General features: G+C 40.1%; 1 protein-coding gene across 4 annotated transcripts; it reads right to left on the reverse strand.

Annotated features, from left to right (window-relative positions):
- Nucleotides 1–735: 735 nt before the first annotated feature.
- On the reverse strand, nt 736–14,314 carry LOC135230749 (guanylate-binding protein 5-like). Of its 4 annotated transcripts, none has more exons than XM_064282214.1 (11): nt 13,897–14,314; nt 10,709–10,917; nt 10,077–10,204; nt 8,747–8,856; nt 8,286–8,482; nt 6,948–7,190; nt 5,597–5,877; nt 4,677–4,889; nt 3,696–3,798; nt 3,242–3,423; nt 736–1,569 (listed from the first exon to the last, which is right to left on the reverse strand). In XM_064282214.1, the coding sequence occupies exons 2-11, from the start codon at nt 10,896–10,898 to the stop codon at nt 1,489–1,491; spliced, it is 1,728 nt and encodes a 575-aa protein (XP_064138284.1). In that variant the 5' UTR covers nt 10,899–10,917; nt 13,897–14,314; the 3' UTR covers nt 736–1,488. The 4 variants fall into 4 exon arrangements, with proteins under 4 accessions (XP_064138284.1, XP_064138283.1, XP_064138285.1 ...); XM_064282213.1 differs by having other exon boundaries at nt 10,709–10,950; XM_064282215.1 differs by lacking the exon at nt 13,897–14,314 and having other exon boundaries at nt 10,077–10,278; nt 10,709–10,817.
- Nucleotides 14,315–20,602: the final 6,288 nt, after the last annotated feature.

A 20,602-nucleotide genomic window follows, 5' to 3' on the forward strand; every position in this document is an offset into this window, starting at 1 on the left:
TTTTAGGAAACACCAGCAGAGTTTCAAACATGACTGCAAAGAACTGAGATCATTTAACTTTAAAACTATAAAGAAGTATAAAATTACATTAGCCCCATCAAATTTTTGACACTGCATCTAACATCACTTATACCATATATTTACAAGCTATAAGAACCATAAACATGCAACACAATTATATAGTCCAGTGTCAACTGTTTCAAGTTCTACAATGTACTATTTAAGTTATGTCTTGGGTGAAGGTGAACAAGAAAGAGAAGGTTTCTTCTTTAGTCCTTCAGCCTATGATACATCTTCAACTCCATGCTGATAGCACCTTCCATGTTCTGGAGGATCTAGATTTTATGAGGTTATTTGCTTTCATCTTGGTCCATGCAAACTGTCTGTTGACAGTGCCCAGGTGTCATGCTGCTGACTATAGACTGAAAAACTGCCACCTAGTTGAGAACTGTATATTGTCTCAACTAGGGAGCTGGGTTAGTTGTCTTTACCATTGGCGCCTCCATCTGCTGGCAACTAGCACATGACCACCTGACAGGAGTGATGTCCAACTAAGCCTAAGATTTTGGTCAACTTCCATTTGACTTAGTCATGTGGATAATACCCACAGGTCACTTGCTATCTTTTGAGACAGAAGTGGAAAACTAGACTGGCGGCATTTGGGTGGAAGAGAAAGCTCTCTCTCTTGGAATATGCTACATAAACATATCACCCCAAAATTGAGGTAGTGGTAAAATGTTTTCTATTATACAATTTATAATCTCCTTAAGGAAGTAAGCATCTTTTTAATTATTGGACTATTAGGATGCACATGTTACCAATTACTAGCACCATAACTTTAAACAAATGCTTAATATAATAATTATGGTGGTGTTGTTAGGAAACCCTGGTGGTGTAGTGGGTAACAGCTATGGCTGCTAACCAACAGGTCGGTAGTTCAAATTCACCAAGCACTCCTTGGAAACTCTATGGGGCAGTTCTACTCTGTCCTGTAGGGTCGCTGAGTCAGAATTGACTCAATGGCAATGGGTTTTTTGGTTTGTTGTTGTTAGGTGTCGTCAAGTTGGTTCCAACTCATAGCGACCCTACGGACAACAGAATGAAACACTGCCCAGTCCTGCACTATCCTCACAACCGTTGTTGCAACCACTGTGTCAATCCATCTTGTTGAGGGTCTTCCCATTTTTCACTGACCCTCTACTTTACCAAGCATGATGTCCATCTCCAGGGACTGATTCCTCCTGATAACATGTCCAAAGTATTTGAGACATAGTCTCACCATCCTTGCTTCTAAGGAGCATTCTGACGGTGTTTCTTCCAAGACAGATTTGTTCATTCTTTTGGCAGATATGTTCATAACAATTATAAAGTTTACGTAAATGGTAATTGTCTTAAGTTCTGTAGTTGCTTGGGCCAGTCGTGCCCTCAGTGAGAGTGAGCAATAAAAGGAAGCTCTGATGTTTAGCTCTTTACAGTAAGACACATGTATTACCTAAAAAGACGCCGTAATGTTTTTTGAAGCCTTCTGTTTTCAGCTTTTAATCTTTCTTCGAGCCTTTTGGCTTCTTCCTAATGAGTGAGAAATAAAAACATTGGGGTTAATAAGTTCGCAGAAAGGACTAATTACTGTGGGAATAGAGCCAGACCCAGGGCTGTCAAGTTGATTCCAACTCATAGTGGCCCTATAGTAGTGCCCAAATCGGTGGGGGAAACACGCAAACAAATCTTTTTTTCCTTATTTATTTTAATCTATCAGTAACAACAATTACTGAATTCCTCTCTTCCATTCATACCTGTTTTCTCTCTCACTCTTGGATATCCTACTTCTGTAAGCATCTATACGTCTCTTGCTGTAGCTCCAGAAACATCATCATCTCTCAGTCCATGAAATGCTGTTATCTCAGAATTCCATTCTGAGACTCCCTGCCCCTTCATTCTAAACAATCTCATTAGGAAATCTTAGTCACATCTTAACTTCAAGCCTCATTGCTACACAGATGAATGTCTCACATATTTCTAAAAGGGGAAGCTGATCCTGCAGCAGGGTGCCCAGAATCAGGTGAGGTGTCTGAGCCTTACATGAGGGAATCTGTTCCATGTCTCTGCAGTTTTGGTAGCAGAAGTAGAACGAAATCAAAGACCCCAGACTGACCATACTGTCCTTCAGAACAGAGTGGCAATCTTAAAAATGTCTTGGACTACCACGTGGAAAACTATTATACACAGGTAGACTGGTCACCCAAGGGGAGGGGTAGAATGTCCTTCGTCCCATAAGGGGACTCACACAGAAATTTTATACCAGGTTTGCAGAAGCAATTGTGGACCTCATTCTGTGGGGAAGACAGTTCTGATAATTTCCTAGGCTGTGGAATGCTGGCACTTAGTTATGTCTTTGGAGTCTGTTTTCTGAAAATGGGCACATAACAGTTCAGCTTCATAGTGAACACAGCAGATGAGGCAATGCATGCCAAGTGTTTGTATAATGCTTGATAAATCAGAACTACTGCCTATTGACTCATAATCATAATAATAAAAAAGGATGGGATGAAACAAAGTTTGCCAGTTAAAGACCTTCAGAACCAGGGATGATCAAGTCAAGGTTGAGAAACCAAAAAAAAAAAAAAAAAATCCACTGCCGTCGAGTTGATTCTGGCTTACAGCAATCCTATAGGACAGAGTAGAACTGCCTCATAGAGTTTCCAAGGAGCCACTGGCAGATTCAAACTGCCGAATCTGCCGTAGCACTTAACCACTACGCCAGCAGGGTTTCCCAAGTCAAGGTTAGGGTCATAAAAACAGTAATATTAAATTAATTAGTTAATCTATGACTGAAGCAAAAGATTGTCCAGAGAGGTTAATAAGTTAACAGAAAAGAATAATAACTGTAGGCTAGAAATATCCTTCACTTTTGTTTAATAAATTATAGTGCTTACTCTGTCCCAGGCACCATTGCAAACACAAATATTAACACATATAATTATTAAAACAATCCTATAAGATAGGTATTAGTACTGTCTCCATTTTGCAGAAGAGGAAACCGAGCAACAGAGGGGTTAGATAAGTTGCCCAAATCATACATTTAGTAAATAGTGGAAATGGGAGTCACACCCAAGTAGACTGGCTCCAGAGTCCTTATCCAGGGTCACAATATTATGCTGCCTTTTCTGCCTTGTCATTGCTGCCTGGGCTCATCATTAAATGGAGAAGACTACAATCCTAGCATGATACAATTGCAACATACCTGGATTTTACGCTCCTGGGCCCTCTGTTGCTCTGCCAGCCAGTTTGCTCTGTCCCTCTCCATCTGTCTCACTTGCTCCTGATGGAGTCTCTCCCTTTGCTCCATCATTAGCTGATTCTGCCTTCGAATCTCCTCCAACTTTTGTGCTTCAGCCTGTGCAGCCTCTGCTTTCATGCGTGCCTCTGAGGACAAAGGAAAAAAACAACATTCTCTAAGATTGAAGTGTTACTCCCTTCTACCTTCCACTCTTGTTATAGAGAAAATTCCCTGGGGCCCTTTTTTCCTTCCAGGTAGCCTTAATACAGCTGATTATATGTGCCATACCCAGATACAGCCTCAGGAAATAAGAAACATCTTCAGCATTCCTGCCCTAATTTGATGATCCCAGGTGGACCAGGCCAAGTTAACTTCAAACTTGGAGATATTTCTGGTCTATCTTCCATTTTCTTCTCACCTTCCAACTCCTTTTCCTTTGCTGTGAGAATCAGGTCTGTCTGTAGAATTGCATCACTCACAGACTCCTTGGACATTAAATACTTCTGCAGAGTTTCCTCAGCCTAGGAACCCCCAAAACATGCAGTTAGAACAGGAAACGATGGTCAGAAATGTAAACATGTTCATTTCTGTGTCCTCCCAGCGTCTTTTCATCCCCAGAAGTGCACAGCCCACGCTGGTGGAACTGTCGAACAAGCCTCTTCTGTCACAGGAGTGGGCACTTTCTCCAGGCTGGCCAATCGGTTACAAGGCCACTAGATACAAAGCACTTGTTCACAGGCAGGGGAACACTGCAACCTGAGTTTTTTAAAGACTGACATGGATTCTGGGAAAAAGATGCTCTCTTTCCTGAGACTGAGGGCACTAAGGACTAGCTAAGCTTGGAGCTGTTGGTGTTTTCGCTGCCATCTGGGATGAGCCTGGCTGAGAATAAAGCCAAAAAGGAGGGAAAAGAAATAACAACGACAAAAAAATGAAGTGGGGTGGGGGTGGAAAATAGGAAGGAGAATTGGTGACATTATTTAAACTTCGGAATGTAGTTGTGCTTAAAACTAAATGAAATCTTTTGTTTTTAATCTTTATGAGCCAATAAACTATTGTTTTTTCTTAAGTTAGTTTTAGTTGTTAGGTTTCTGTCCTATGCAACCAAAAAGATCTTACCATAATAGATGTTGCAATAAAAGTCTGATGATTTTGCTGATATTTCAATTTAATTTCACAGCTGTCATTACAGCATAATCTTGTGCCAGGAACACTAATAGGAGGCACAGAGTAGGTTTTTTATCCATGCTTATTGAATGAAAGTGTAACTACTAGGCAGAGACAGAAATCTCATCTGTGTGCCTGTATATGCCTTTCCTCCTGTTCTCCCTGAATTTTTAAAGACCCCCTTCCCCACTACCCAGCAATTTTCTAGAATTAATTGGTAAATTAGGAATACCTGTATTCCCTTCCTGGGCTCCTGATAGTAATTTTTCTTCAGCCTTTCCATCTTCTGAATGTAGAGATGATACCCCCCGGGTTTAGAATAAATCCCTTGATTCACTTCTTCTTCTAGAGGACCGAAAATACCCTGCAGTAAAGCTGAGCAACGATCCCATGATGCTTGCAGATTCTGCTTACAAAAGTCTTCCTGTTTTGCTTCTAGCTGGGTCTTCAAAGAAACACAGCAGCAGTTCTAGCAATGATTCTCAAAAAGAATCTATATTTTTTCTAGAAAGTTAGAAATCTCCTTAAGTGCCTTTCTGCTGTTATTTCTCCCTTAGCTGTGAGGAGCAGATCACAGATCTCTAGTCTCATGCCCTTGTTTTAAATGCGTCTATTACTTTTTTCACATTCCTGGTTTCAGTATTATCCTGGACTTGGGATTTCAAATAAGGAAGTGATTCTTAGAATAATTGTGGTACAGCTAATGCCACTCTGGCTTTTAATGACATCAATTTCTTAGCTTTGGCCTGGAATGATATCAGCCTACTTACTGTACAAAGCCCAAATACATGAATTTTTAGAAGATGTAACTGGGAGTTTTGCTTGCTTAATTAATAAAAATAAAAAGTTAATACTTTTAAAAATACAATTTTTAAAAGAATAATATTATTCAAAAAAATGGGACCATGGGAATAACATGGAAAAAGTGGATTATATGCATATGAAAGTTTCAAAATCTATAGGGCCCACAGCAGTTACTTTTTTTTTTTTTCCAAAATAACAATGATACCTTGGCCACATAAATGATTATCATTTTTTCTAGTCTAGTAAGAATTGCTTTTCTTAATTAAGTCTCCATTTTTTCCTTTCATAGCAATACTTTGCCTTATACTGACTCTAATCTCCATGAACTAGAATGACAACAAAAATTACCATCAAATCCTTCTGGAACTTTTGGTCCACATCCTTGAAGGAGCTCTTCATGAAGACCTCGATGGCCTCTCTCTCAGTGGCCCTGTGCAGGTCCAGCAGCTCCTGGAGTGTTTCTGTGGGCAGCTGCACCTTCTGGCCCATCTGCTGATCATAGTGGGCAATGGCCTTTTGCACTGCAGCTGAGTTCTCGATCTGGGCCAAGGCCAGGACTGCGTTCTCCATGCAGGGCAGATCACCACTGTTGATGGCATTGACGTAGGTCAACATCAGACTCTCTAGACCTTCACGGGGGGAAAGGTACTCTTATTATTTGTAGGTAAAAAGGGCATGCTCTATACTGAGTCATTTTGAGAATGTTAATTTAACATTGCATTGCCTGAACTTTTCCAGCATTTTGTACAGTGCTCCAGTGGCCCAGATAAGTTCCTTTGGGAAACTGTGTGACCAAGAAGTCTGATCTTTCATTCTTTGGGAAAAGAAACCATGTTCAAAGGGAAAAATAGAGAGAACTCAAGATGTCCATGTCATTGTCCACATTTCTTCCTACTCCCGTGGAGAAATGTGTAGATAATTATGTAAAAGTCACACATATTCATTTCATTAGAACGCTATAGACCTTTTGCCTCTTTACCCTTCCATTTCTTTCCCTCTTCCTCAGGTGTCTATTCTCTTCAATATTCCCTTTTCTTTCACTTCAGTAAGGGTGATATAAGAGTTACCTTCCACAGAATAACAACAAATGAGCAAATTAGAACAGGTCTCCTTTAACTTTGTTGGAATTTTCATGTTTTCCTTCCTTATTCTTGGCACGGTTTTTGTTTATATTCAACTTCCTTCAATAACACTGCAAAAATTTACAAAGTTCTAGACATAGAACCCTTAGGAACACCTGGACCGAGAAGTCTGCTCAGACTCTTTTGGTGTTCTTGACATCGTGGGCCTCTGTTTGTTTATGTTTGCATTGATTAAATTCTATTTCTATAGGACTTGCTCACCTTGTGCTTACCACAGGCTGTGACACATAATAAGTATCCAATAAATCTGTGGAACAAATGCTTCCAACCCATGTGGTTTACTCTAGTTCAACAGTGGACCATTTATGGGTAGAATTTCTTTAACTCTGCCCTTTCTTCAGGCTATGCTCCCATTTTATCCTACTTTGGAAGCATAACTGAAAAAGCACTAGAAATATTTTTGATACCCACTTGAACTTAACAAATATCGTAATATGATTTGCTTGATGGTAATTGACTACGTATTTGTCAACACTGACACTGGGAGAGGGAATCTTATAACAAAGTTCCTTATTTATTATGTTGAATTGAAGGAAAATCCTAAAAAAGATACTCACGAGGTCCATTGACCTTGATGTCTCCTGGGAGAGCCTTTATTTTAGAATGGCTGAAGATGTAGGAACAGAATTCTGCAACTTGTTGCACAAATTCAGGATCCAGTTCATCATCACGTAGAGTCTCAAGTTGGGCAAGCTTCTTCCGATGACTAGGCAACTCAAAGATAAAGCATTTCTTCATTGGAAAGAACTTTTGTATACATAGGCGGGGCAAGTTGAAATTCTGAACTGTTTGATCAGTGCCTAGAGATGGAAAAGTAGGATTTATTTAAAAACCACCCTTTGCCGTCAAGTCGATTCTGACTCATAACGACCCTATAGGACAGAGAAGAACTGTCCCATAAGGTTTCCAAGGCTGTAAATCTTTACAGAAGCAGAGACTGCCACATCTTTCTCCAGCAGAGTGCCTGGTGAGTTTGAGCTTCCGACCTTTTGGTTAGCAGTCAAGCATTTTAACCACTGTGCCACCAGGGCACCTTAGGATTTATTTAATATGGTGTTTATGTTAATTGTAATCTCTTTCCCTCAATAAATATTCTTTCTATCTGTTGTTATTTATTTCAATATATCTTCACAAGCTCTAAGCAAAAAGATTGTCGTTGATGTATGCCGTTGAGTCAATTCCAACTCACAGCAACCCTATAGGACAGAGTGGAATTGCCCCCCTAGGGCTTCCAAAGAGCAGCTGGTGGATTTGAACTGCCAACTTTGGTTAGCAGCCTGAGCTCTTAACCACCATGTCACCAGGGCTCCAAGCAAAAAGATATAAGGTAAATAATTAGGGGGGGGAAAAAAAAAAAAGAAACTTTCTCCGAGAACCTAGGAGTAGTACAAATTAGTACCGAGTCTCATAGTTTATTCTAAATTAATACCAAAAAAAACCAAACCCAGTGCCATCGAGTTGATTCCTACTCATAGCGAACTGCCCCGTAGAGTTTCCAAGGAGCGCCTGGTGGATTCGAACTGCCGAACCCTTGGTTAGCAGCCATAACACTTAACCACTACACCACCAGGGTCTAAATTAATTTAAAAAAATTAATAGTACTTGTTAATTTGGTAGGATAGCTAGTTGATTACATATCAAACCCAAACCCAAACCCAGTGCCATCGAGTCAATTCCAACTCATAGCAACCCTATAGGACAGAGTAGAGCTGCCCTATAGAGTTTCCAAGGAGCACCTGCTGGAATTGAACTGCCAGCCCTTTGGTTAGCAGCCATAGCACTTAACCACTAGTTGATTACATACATACAGGAGACCATAAATTTAACCACCTACACAAAACAGGTTATTTCCTGTGTTACTTTCCCTCTGTTTCCAAAACTGAAGTCCCTGTTACCTTGCTTCAGTCTTAGTGAATTCTCTAGGTATTCATCTGCTGTGATGACTTGCTCATCGATTTCCAGCTCAAGGAAGAAATCTCTCAGAGTCCACACTAAGTCGGGGAAGGAGCTCACAAAGTCAGCTGAATCTGCAACCTCGTCAAGATCAGATGAGGATCTTTCCCTGAGCAGATTTGTCAGTTCTGTCACTTTGCTGAAATGCAATTAAGGATAACTGGTAGAAATAGGACTGCATCTAAGCCTATATTTAATTCCATGTATCTCTGAACGTTTATTTTCCCCTTGGGCCTTAACCAATTCATCACTTCACCAGCAAAGATATAGACTTTTTCCTTGTACTCTCAGTGTTTATCATGTTTTCATTTTTAGGCTTCTTTCAAATGATTCATAGACATACAGCTGATGAATATAGGATTCCTCTCTGGTTTTGGTGCTTTCTTGAACCATAAAAGGATACTGCAGTAGGTCGATAGCTTCCTGGTCGATTTTGTTCATGGTATTGTATACAAAGATGCTGCTCAGTAGCATTGCCAGAGCAAAGACCTGGGTATCATTCTTCTTATCAACCTAGAAGTGAAAACAGATTTATGTCATGTCCCATGGCATCCCCAGATGAGCAATTGTTAAAAATAGACCTGTGAATTGCAAATATCAAACAAGACATAAATAAAAATGATTGTCACATGCATAGGAACTTTGAGTAGTTCTATCATTAGCATTGATAATTTTATACAGAACTATAAATTTTCAATTCATCAATCTCTCTTGTAACTACTGTTAGATATTTGCAAAATAGGGAGTCAAAGTTAGTAAATCAACCAAAGCTCTTAAAATCAAGTTTTTTATTATATAAAACAAAGTTTGCCTATAAGCATAATGTTGCAGTTGTTAGCAGCCACTGAGTCAATTTCAACTCATTGCAAACCCATATATATCTATTTTATTGATTAGCTGTTATGCACCAGAGAGTTCACATTCATGATCTTAAACTCAAAACAACACTGTGAGATAAATTTTACAGATAAGGAAACCAAGGTTCAAATTGAGGCTAACCGTCTCTAAACTCTGGTAAATCAAAGCAAAATGAAAAAAATTTTAAAAAGAAGGAAAATCAAGGGACCCAGAGATGCACTAGAGCCAACTCATAACAATATACGAGAGCAGATTGTGTACGTCTCTTCCCAGCTTGAAATCAGCCATGAAGGCAGTATTTAGGAAATGCACGAGTGCTACAAATCAAGGCTTTGTTTTTTTCCCCCAGTAAGCTCATCATTAAGCATTTATCACCACACCATTGTGAAAACCCCATGTAGCTACTAATCAAATGATGAGTTAGATAAGACCAAGAGAAAATAAATGATTTGGAACACTTGAACTCCGTATAGACTAAGAAGCATTGAAATATTCTTTCTCTTACTTGTCAAAGTCAGAGATCTACAGGTGCCAGAGCCCTGATTTGAACACACGTTCACCTGACCCAGAGCCCAAGGCCTTAACCACCATCTCTACAGGAACAGACTCTTGAGTGATTTTTTTTTTTTTTTTTGCATCATCTTAATATATCTGCAATAACCGCCTGGCAACATCTGTGTAGTAACATCTAGTCATGATTCTGGCATATAAATATTTTTTCTCACTTCACGATTCCAAACCTTGACTACTTAAAATAGGAAAAAAGATAAGGTATACTCTGGTCAAGTGGAAGTACAAATTTATGTAAAACCTACCTGTGTAAAAGAATGTTCAGAGATGAGGAGGTTAATCAAAACCAAATCCTCCTTCCTTACCTTCTCTGCGTCACCTAGGCCCTCAGTGTCAAGCAGCACTAGTGTGAGATTTGACTTCTCCGGGTGAGGCATACACCACATCCAGATACCCTTGGTGTGAGACTGCACTGTAGATCCAACAGAGAACCCTGCAGAAGGGGCGGGGGTGACTGAAGGTTGTGATAGCAGAGGGCCTCTGGAAATAGGGGACTTGATAACTGAGCTAGGATTTAAGGAAAGCAGGATGAGGAAACAGCAGAAAGTACAACCGGTAGCAATCTAAACTACAACTACAGAAATGGGAAATGACAACAGCAGATACCATAGGTTTGAAATTTGATATTTTTTACAAGAATATCATGTTATTAACAACATTCACGGTGTAATTATGTAAACCAAAGTTATTTCATTGCTTTCTTACTCCTTATGAGAAATATGAGGATAAAATACTTTTTCCAAGGAAATAGTAAGGCAAAAAAAGTGGTATGCCAGAAATTGGGAGCAGACTTTAAACTCCCAGATCGGAGCCCAGACACTAGCTTTCAATATGCATCTTTTTGTCTAAACTTTATCTTCTGAAATCATCTTAACTACAGAGTGGGCAGCGTGAGTGAAGACAGGGGATTCAGTACCGTTTTGTTGGTGGCACTTACCGTGTTTCTTGCCAGCCAGCTTGTTCATCAGGTAGGATTTGCCTGTGCGGTAGAGGCCCACGATAGCCACCACCACTACAGGCTGAGTAATGGCAGACAGGATCTTCAGAGCTTCCTGATTAATCATCAGTTGCTCATTAATGTTCTCAATGAGGCACATTGGGCCTGGCATGTGGATCTCTGAGGCCATGTCCAGGGTGTTACCTTGTCTGCAAGGGAGGAGGTGGAATGACCTGAAATGGCTGGTGTTTAAGCAGAAGTCATTTTACTTCTGGAATTTGGTATCATACTACTCCCCAGCATGGCCTAAATTTCTGGATAAATATTTTTAAAAAGTGATTGCAAAGAGAACCACAGTAAAATAAGTCTTGAGGCTCTTTAAGGTCTCTTACAGGCTACCCCACTGGCTCTTAAATATTTGGTGGGCATAGAAAATCTATTTCCTCAGTTTAACTTAGTACCGCTAGTTTGAATCTTACTCCATTGATTTTTGGCTTACTTTTGTTTCCTAGTTTTTATCTCCCTGCATCACTAGATTGATTCTTTATGACCATTATATCTTATACTATATTTCTTTCTTTTACCTCATTTCAACTTGTTTTTCTCTTATTTAGGGCTATGTCCAGTCAAACTGTATTATATTAAATCCTGCCAGTTCTTTACATAGCATTACAGTTGTTTTCTTCTTAGAGCTATGTTTTTTCAGTAAGTTTTATATATAGTTATTGATATAGCTTCTTCAATAACACTTCAAACGTGACCTTTTTATGGATGAGGAAGTGAGTGAAAATATTTCCTTTAATTATGATTAACCACTTATTTTCTAACTTCTGGGCATTAATTCCTATAGCCCAAAGAGTCCTTGATAAAATATTTTTTAGGCTATATGAGATACAAGAAAATGCACACTTTTCTACCTTCCCTTACGGTAAAGAATAATTTACTTCTGTTTTAAAAGTGAGTATCTACTACAGAAGTAAAAAAATCCACCATCTGCCTGACTCTTCCTTTAACTTGCAACTTCCTTTATCTTGCGACTAAAAGATTTGGATTCCTAACCTCTTTGTTAGCAGATTGCAAAAACAAATGGGTTTTTTTAAAACAATTCTAAGGACACATTCCCCCTCCTACTTCTTTCTCATAGCCAAGGACCCAAAGATGAATCAGGTGACAGATCAAAACAGAAACTGCTTCGAAGTAGACAATAGAAATCCATGGCACATGGCAAATCACCAGGCATGGGAATCAGAAATGCCAAGTTCGAGTCTTATCCAGAAAGAAGGGATTGCACAATGATTTTAGAAACTCAAATGTCAAGTCTCTTTCTATTCTAATCCACTCCCTAAGCAATACTGGCACCTTATAGTTGTACAGTTCTGGTTGCCTGACTCATTTATAGCAAGGGCCATAATTGTTTTTAGATTAGAAAGATGTAAGACCTGGCAGTGATGTTCTGTAACAGTTAGCTAGGAGAACCAAATCTATATACGCAGGTATTGGGGCAGCCAGATTTTGTGCTTTGGGCTGATGTCATTAATGGGGGAGGAACTAATTTGTCCACGTTTTCAAGCCTCAGAAATAACACTACTGCTATATATCTATACTAATAATATTATTTTATGCATTGTCCCCACATGTTAACTGGATAACATCTTTACTGCTCCTTAAGAGAGCCCAAGCTCCAAAACACCATTGCAGATTCAACCATGGCTCTGCCATTCATAACTCAGCCAGTGCTGTGTGTTCTGGGATACATTTTCCCTAACTCTGTTACTGTACCATAACCTTTTATAAATGAAGGCAATGCAAGAATGAATTGAGATACAAAAAAGGAATACACATTTTGGCCTTGAAGTAAAGCAGACCTGATTTCTAATCCCAGTTCTGCCACTGGCTAGCTACCTGACATTCGACATTTCACTCAAGTCTTTAAGCCTATTTTCTATTTAAAAAAAAAAAAAGGAGGATAAGTAAGTAAATAGTTGGAGGTAAAATTCAATGATGCACTCATTAAAACTGCTAGCTTAATAAAGACAAAGCTGCAGGAGAGAAAAAAAAGTGCAAATAAAGAAAACATTAAGAAATACAGGAGAAAATGTTCAGGAGTGCTGGAGACGGAGATTCTGAAAGAAAATATCTCTTTTTTTGGCTATACTAGTTTGTGTCCTGTGTGTTTTGTTGTTGTTATTTGCTTTGTTTTGTGTTGATTGTGGTTTAAGAAAAAAGGCTCTTAACAAGGAGATAAATGGAAATCAAACAAGAGATGCATAAAACTTGTGTTATATGGTGGAGAGAGTTCCAAGGAGTAAGCAAAATTGCCAGATATTGTCAGAGGGGTCAAGTCAGGCAACAACTGCTGAATCAAGTGATTTATACTATAGAGGAAGTACAGTAGTCAAGCAGGATCCAACACAAAAGGGGCTACGGCTATGGAGAAATTGAAACCACTTATATCAGAACTATTTCTAAAAGAAAAAACTGACCTTCAAATAAAGTACGACACTATGACTAAAAATATGTAGCCGTTTTCAGGAAACCTCTTCATTGTTTACTCCAGGTTTCAACTTTCCTCTTTTTTCTTATTTTTTGTACCTAACAATGTTGTTGCTGTGTGCAAAGTAGAACTTCTCCATAGGATTTTCAGAGCTGTGACCTTTTGGAAGCAGAGTGCCACGCCTGTCTTCTGAGGCGCCTCTGGGTGGGTTCGAATTGCCCAGTAGTCAAGCACTTAACCATTTGCCACACTCAGGGACGCCCCCCCACCACCAACTTAGGAATGTTAGCATGCTAATTACGTTGCTTCTCATTATTGCTGTTTCTCATAAAAATAAGGCAATCATTGTCGAGTAAGGCTGCAGTTTGAGCCAGCTTAATCAGATTCTATCAAAGATAAAGGTAACAAGTGGTAATTATGCTCCCAGATAGGTCATAAGGTGGAAAAGGAAGAAAAAAAGCTTTAAGACATTTCAGTCTCTCAGTTTATTCTCCATACATGCTTGTGTGTAATTCAGCATTAAGCAAAGCAAGCCGGCCTTTCAGAATCCTCCTGACCATCTGATAAAACCACAGCTGAACCCTCACTGAGGCCTGATATTCCGCATCAGGCTCTGCAGCATCCTGTCCTGATGGAATGTTTCTGCAGTGAGCTGCCCCTTGCCAATCTCCTCCCACCCTGGCCCCAATCTCACCTTAACCGTCAAACTCCCAGCAGAGGTCCTTTTTCTTGATAAGAAAGCTGCTTTGATGAGAATGCTGAGAACGTGGTAGGAGTCCTAACTCTTGTCCCTTAGTTTAGGTGTGGGCTTTCTGCCATATCTCTTCCTTATCCAACGTGGGGATTTCCGCTATTTTTTGCCTGAGATCAGAAGACTGGAAAATGAAATGGAAACTAAGGAAAGAAGGGCCGAAGTTTGGAAATCTCTGTAAGGAAACTGAAACCAAAGAGCAAACTCCATGACTAGGCAATAGGAAGGGGATTTCCCGAATGTTGGCTAATACACTGCATGCATTGGGCCTGGTTTCTCAGAAATCGCATGCTGTTACTGGGAGAAATCTTGGAGATCATTTCCCAGTTTTGAAATGTTGTTTGAAATACAGTGATACCTATCTCCAGTTTAGAAGCAGGGCAGAAGGAAGCCCAATATTCTTTGTGAGGTCTAATTTCCTGAACTATTAGATGCATTCAAATAGGGCCAAGTGTTTGGACCTCACATAGGAGGTATTGCTTTTCCAATAAGAGCAGTAACTGAGGATTTATACTAACCCACAAGAAAGGACAAAGTACTCCATACTTACTATGCATGAATGATAAAGAAGATATTATGTAATAAACACCTGATAAGCTCCCCAAGCAGTGCTCACTACATGAATTACTCCAGGTTAACTCCTATAAGAAATATTTTACTGGGCACAGAGAGTTCAAACTCAGAGTCACCACAAAAAAAAAAAAAAAAAAAACCAAACCTGTTGCTGTCAAGCCAATTTGCAATCATAGTGACCCTGTAGGACAGAGTAGAACTGCCCCATAGAGTTTCCAAGGAGCACCTGCTGGATTTGAACTGCTGACCTTTTGGTTAGCATCCATAGCTCATAACCACTACGCCACCACGTTTTCCACAGAACCACAGAGCTACTAATAAATGGATCTTAAGGTTCAAATCCAAGTAGTCCTGCTGCAGAACCCACACTCTGAGCCACTGCATTATACTACTCGTGTTTGCTGAGTGAATAATCATCACAACGGCTTTTTAATAATCTGATTGTAAGATCTTAGAATATTTGGATTCTAAGACACTTTAAAGGATTCCCTGGGTGGTGCAAATGGTTAACACACTCAGCTGCTAAACCAAAAGGTTGGAGGTTGGAGTCCACCCAAAGGCAGCTTGGAAGAAAGGCCTAGTGATCTACTTCCAAAATATCAGCCACTGAAAACCCTATGAAGCACGGTTCTACTCTGACACACATGGGGATGCTGTGACTCGCAATCAGCTTGACAGCAACTGGTCACTGGTTAAGACACTTTAATATTTCATTTTCTCCTAACAACAATCCAATAAGATATATGTTGTTATTCCTAATTTAGAATGAACAGAGGTGGTCTTAGGCTGTGCTTCCTCAGAAGCAGACCCTGAGACAAGAATTTGAGTTCAATGGGTTTATTTGGAAGGTGATACCAAGAAGCATGGTAGGAGAGTGGGGAAGTGAAACCTGGTAGAGAAGGAAGGAAATCAATGGTGCCTTATCCAGCAGGTTCCCACTGTGGGAACCCAGAGCTCAAACCTCCTGTGGAAATTCTAGGAAACAGTACAGATCCTGCCTTTGAGCTCTCCACCAGAGGAGTGATAAATTTGAGGTGCTTTTCCTCCAACTTTTTTTCAGTAACTGGATGGGGGTCCTGGAAGCATAACCTCCAGCACTCCTGGTCTGGCCCATATGTGGGTTGAGATCCTCAGATGGAGGGTCTCACCTATTTGCACGAGGATGCCATTAGAACGTGTAAGAAGGTTGAGTGCCTAAGGATGTGGATGGGAAACCAACAGCATCTGTTAAGGGCATCTCTTACACTGCTCATCTCCTGATATCCCATGTTAAGTTCACTCTCCTCATCATCACTTCTTCAGTTTGGTGACAAGTCACAATTTTTTTAAACACACACGTGATCCTTGCTGCTGCAACAGATCTCATGGTCACAACTGATATTTGAAATCTTCCTCCTCTACCACCCAGTCTAGGCTCTGCCCATACTTGGCATTGCACTGGTCTAGGTTGTTTTCCTGGTGGGGAGACACAGATATTCATTCCTGAGGAATTGGAAAGCTTGTTTCTGTGAACTCATTAGGGTGTGGTTGCTGCCACTGCACGTTTACAGGTCATGGGAGCACCAAGAATATTCCAGTTAGTACTTTGAGTTCCAGACCTACTCCTACCTACTCCACTATGTATTATTTCCTCATGAAAATCACAGTCATTTAACTCTGCCAGTAGAGCAATCTCTTTTATGGCTTGCTGGTCTACTAGCATGAATTCCCCAAAATGAACAGGCAGCAGCTATAGTTTTATGTTTACTGGAAACTTACAGTGACCGTGGTAGAAGTACTGCTAACCCACATTTTGAGAACCAAGCCTTCTAACTCAACAAAAATAGAAGTTTTTAGGACACAGATTCCCAATTGAGTCACTGGGGTGGGTGGAGACTTCTGGGGTGGGTGGAGACTTCTACTTCCACTTCTCGGTTCCCAGACTCATATATTTCAGCTGTTCACTAAGTATATACTGCTTCTTGAATGGCAATACTCCGACTTTGCAATGTGTCTTGGCTGCATCTCTAAGTGATCTTTGCATTGTTTTATCAGGCTGCCAGCTTCCTGATGATATATAAAGAAGGACCAGTGGAGCCTGTGGTCACATTCACATTGTTGTACCTCTCTACAGAGAACTCTGGAACTGATCCAAGTTGATGGGATCCTAATCCCATGACAGCAAATGAAACACAAAGTTGTTAAATAAGTGCTGGCTTGGGAGGAAAAACCACACCCAGAATTCACATCAATCTCAGAAAGGAAAAATTGTTACCTCCTTCAGGGTGAAAAGCCACTGGTATGATCACTTTGCCATCTAGTGGTCTCCTCAAAGTATGGTATCCATCAAGTTTCAGTATCATTCTCTGTTGTCTTAAGGTTAAAGACTTAATATATAGTGAGATTAGCATTGGCCAGAGGGATCCCTGATTGATGGATCTGTGCAAAGTTTCCATCCCTGCCACGAAGTCTACTCTGTGCAAAAACTGGGTGGCTGATGACAGAAGGTGAATCAAACCCACTGAATGATTAATTCCAGTCACTCGATGATTCAATTACTTTCTGAAGTGTATAATCTCTGGTGAGCATTGACAGGATGTGAGATAAAAAGATCCAAACAGTTTCTGCTCACTCCTATAGATTCATCCACAGATTTCCTTGTTACTGAAGGCATCCAGCCATGCCCCTTCCAAGCCCTGGCTAACCAGACAAATCATTCGTCCTTGCTCAGGAATTCTGTGTATACCCTCACTCCAGGCCACTTCTTTCACACAAAATTGATGACCAATTAATCTGCTTGAAACTCTACCCACTGGGAAGGCTATTCATCACTACTGTGTTCAAGGCCATCACTAGAAGCAGTGGCAATACATTTTCAGATTGGTTTCTACAAATAGGAAAACCCAAACACCGGAGTTAGAACAGCCAGATAATTTAATACCCTGAGCTGACCCCTCTCCAATGTACTGAAAACCTCTTGTACAAAAAAAAAAAAAAAAAAAAATTTCGAAATTCTCTTGTTCTCATGTTTTACTCTAGCCTCTGCTGTAGTGAACATTTTAGCAGCTTTGTACAGGTGTCATTGGGTGGCTTCTCACCTGAGTCAGTGCTTCATTTCTTCACTGTTTCTGCAGTATGAGGCTCCAGCAGTAATTGTCTTGGCACTCATTCATGTACAACCCAGTGGTGTAAGGAAATTAAAGTCCATAAAGACAGAAGCTGTAAGAAATAATTTTCCACATGTTAGTGAATCAGAATAAAGGGTAGGTGGAAAATGAAGCACTGGGTTATGCTGTGGGACTTTAAACAGTATGGATGTGGGGTAATTATACGGATTTTGCAGTTGGCTGACTGTTAATTGCTTGGAAATCTTTGAAAAAGAGAAAGAAAATAATGGGATTAACAAGATCCCTAAGTTGCCATGTAAGAGGTTCAGTTCCCCTGAGACCGTCATGCTGGAGACAGCTAGTGTAGGTATTCCAGTTGGCATTCCCAGATAGGCCAGGTTCTCCAGCTATCTCCAAAGAAGCCACAGACATGTGAGTGTGGCCTACCCTGAATCCTTCAGATAAGTCTGTCAGTTGAATACCATCCAAGGTCTTCAGTTGAAGCCATGTGGAGCACAAGTTTCAGCCAGACAAGCCTGTCCTAAACATCTGACCTACATAATTATGTACTCATGAGCTACAATCAAATTCTGGCCAGAACTTTTTTTCAGACCAATACTCTATGCTATTTTCTTTCTGCCCTGGGGCTTTCCTGATCTCCTGATCTCATCATAGGTCTGCCATTAGGACCTGCTCAGCCCCCATTCTGGCACAAAATGGAAGATAATGCCTGTGGGACCATCCTTCATTAATAAGAGGTGGGAGCTGATGGACAAATGCTTTCCTTTTTCAACTTCTTGGGGGAAGAGCTCTGAAATGCATTTTGTAAGATTCCTCAGAAAATTCCAGTGAAATCAGACAGTTCTCTCACATTAGTGACCAAATTGATAACCCATTCTTTTCTTGGATTTCCCTCCTTCACTGGTTAACTCTACCCCTCATTCCTGCTCTCTGGTATCATATTCCCAACTAAACTACCTTCATGCAAGCCTTTATTCCAGGAAAACAGGAATTTATTTTCTTGAATATCCAAGAAAACAATGTTAGACAAACTTCATCAAAGTGAGTCCAGGTTCTTCTCTTACTGCTTTCCTTTTTCTGTCTCCAACTTTTTTCACTTTTAGTAACAACTTTGATATACATATTGGACATTTATGTGCTTATTTGGAAACGCTGGTGGTGTAGTGGTTAAGTGCTATGGCTGCTAACCAAAGGGTTGGCAGTTCAAATCTGCCAGGTGCTCCTTGGAAACTCTGTGGGGCAGTTCTACTCTGTCCTATAGGGTCACTATGAGTCAGAATCGACTCAACGGCACTGGGTTTGGTTTGGTTTTGGTTTATGTGCTTATTTATCTAATGACATGTATATAGGAAGTGACAGTTCTACCTTCAAAATAGATCCAGAATCTGATCATTTTGCAGTGCTTTTCCTGTTACCTCTCTGGTACAAGCCATCATCATCTCTAAAAAAAAGTCAGGATTATTGTAGGAAGCTCCAACAGATCTCTCCATTTTCCCTCTATCCCTCTTGGCCCCTTCCAGCATCCACTGTGATCATTTTTACAATGTAATCAGATCCTGCAATTTCACTGCCCAAAATTTCTCAATGATTTTTTAAAAATCTTCATAAAATTCTTTGAAAAAGAAAATAAAGTCTCGATAGTGGCTCAATAAATCTGGCTCCTGCTCTCTCTCTCTCATCTCATCACTTATTGCACGTTTACTGCCTCCTTGACCGTGCCAAATATGCTTCCAGCTCAAGACATTGCACTTGCTGTTTCTTCTACCTGCAAAGTTCTTCCTTCAGATATCTGCATGGCCACTCCCTCTCTTCTTTCAAGCCTTTCCTCTAACATCAAAGGTCTATCATACCTGCCTTGGACACTGTAATTAAATTTGCAAACCTCCTATGTCCTTTGACCCAAATTCCTATAACTTTCCTCTTTTCTCCCTTACCACTTATCATCACACTGATGTATTTTACTTATTTATTTCCTATCTCATTCCATTAGAATGTTCCATGTGATATTCCTTTCTGCCTCTTTTGTTCCCTACTGTATCTCTAGCACGTCAAACGACACCTAACTTGAAATAGCTACTTAGTAAATAATGATTATTATGGATGGAATTGTGTCCCCCCAAAAGATATGTCACATTCCTAACCCCCCATATCTGTGAATGTGACCTAGTTTGGAAGTAGAATCTTTGAAGATATTATCAGTTTAATTAACATGAGGTGGTACTAGAATTCTTATTGTTGTTAGGTGCCATCAAGTTGGTTCCTACTCACAGCAACCCTGTGTACAACAGAACAAAACACTGCCTGGTCCTGCACCATCCTCACAATCATTGCCATGTTTGAGACCATTGTTGCACCCATTGTGTCAATCCATTTACTTGAGGGTCTTCCTCTTTTTCGGCGACCCTCTACTTTACCAAGCATGATGTGCTTCTTCAAGGATTGGTCTTTCCTAATAACATGCCCTAAGTGCGTAAGACAAAGTCTCCCCATTCTGCTTCAAAGAAGCATTCTGGCCGCACTTCCTCCAAGACAGATTTGTTCATTCTTCTGCAATCCATGGTATAGTCAACATTCTTCACCAACACCATAATTCAAAGGCATCAATTTTTCTTCAGTCTTCTTTATTCAGCATCCAGCTTTCATATGCGTATGAGGCAATTGTAAATATCATGGCTTAGGTCAGACGTACCTTAGTCCTCAAAGTGGCATCTTCGTTCTTTAACACTTTAAAGAGATCTTTTGCAGCAGATTTGCCCAATGCAATACGTAGTTTGATGTCTTGTTTGCTGCTTCCATGGGCCTTGACTGTGGATCCAAGTAAAATGACATCCTTGACAACCACAGTATTTTCTCTGTTTATCATGTTGTTGCTTATTGTTCCAGTTGTGAGGATTTTTCTTTACATTGAGGTGCAATCCATATTGAAGACTGTAGTCTCTGATCTTCATCAATAAGTGTTCCAAGTCCTC

Source organism: Loxodonta africana, chromosome 3 (assembly GCF_030014295.1).
Source record: "Loxodonta africana isolate mLoxAfr1 chromosome 3, mLoxAfr1.hap2, whole genome shotgun sequence".
NCBI lineage: Eukaryota > Metazoa > Chordata > Mammalia > Proboscidea > Elephantidae > Loxodonta > Loxodonta africana.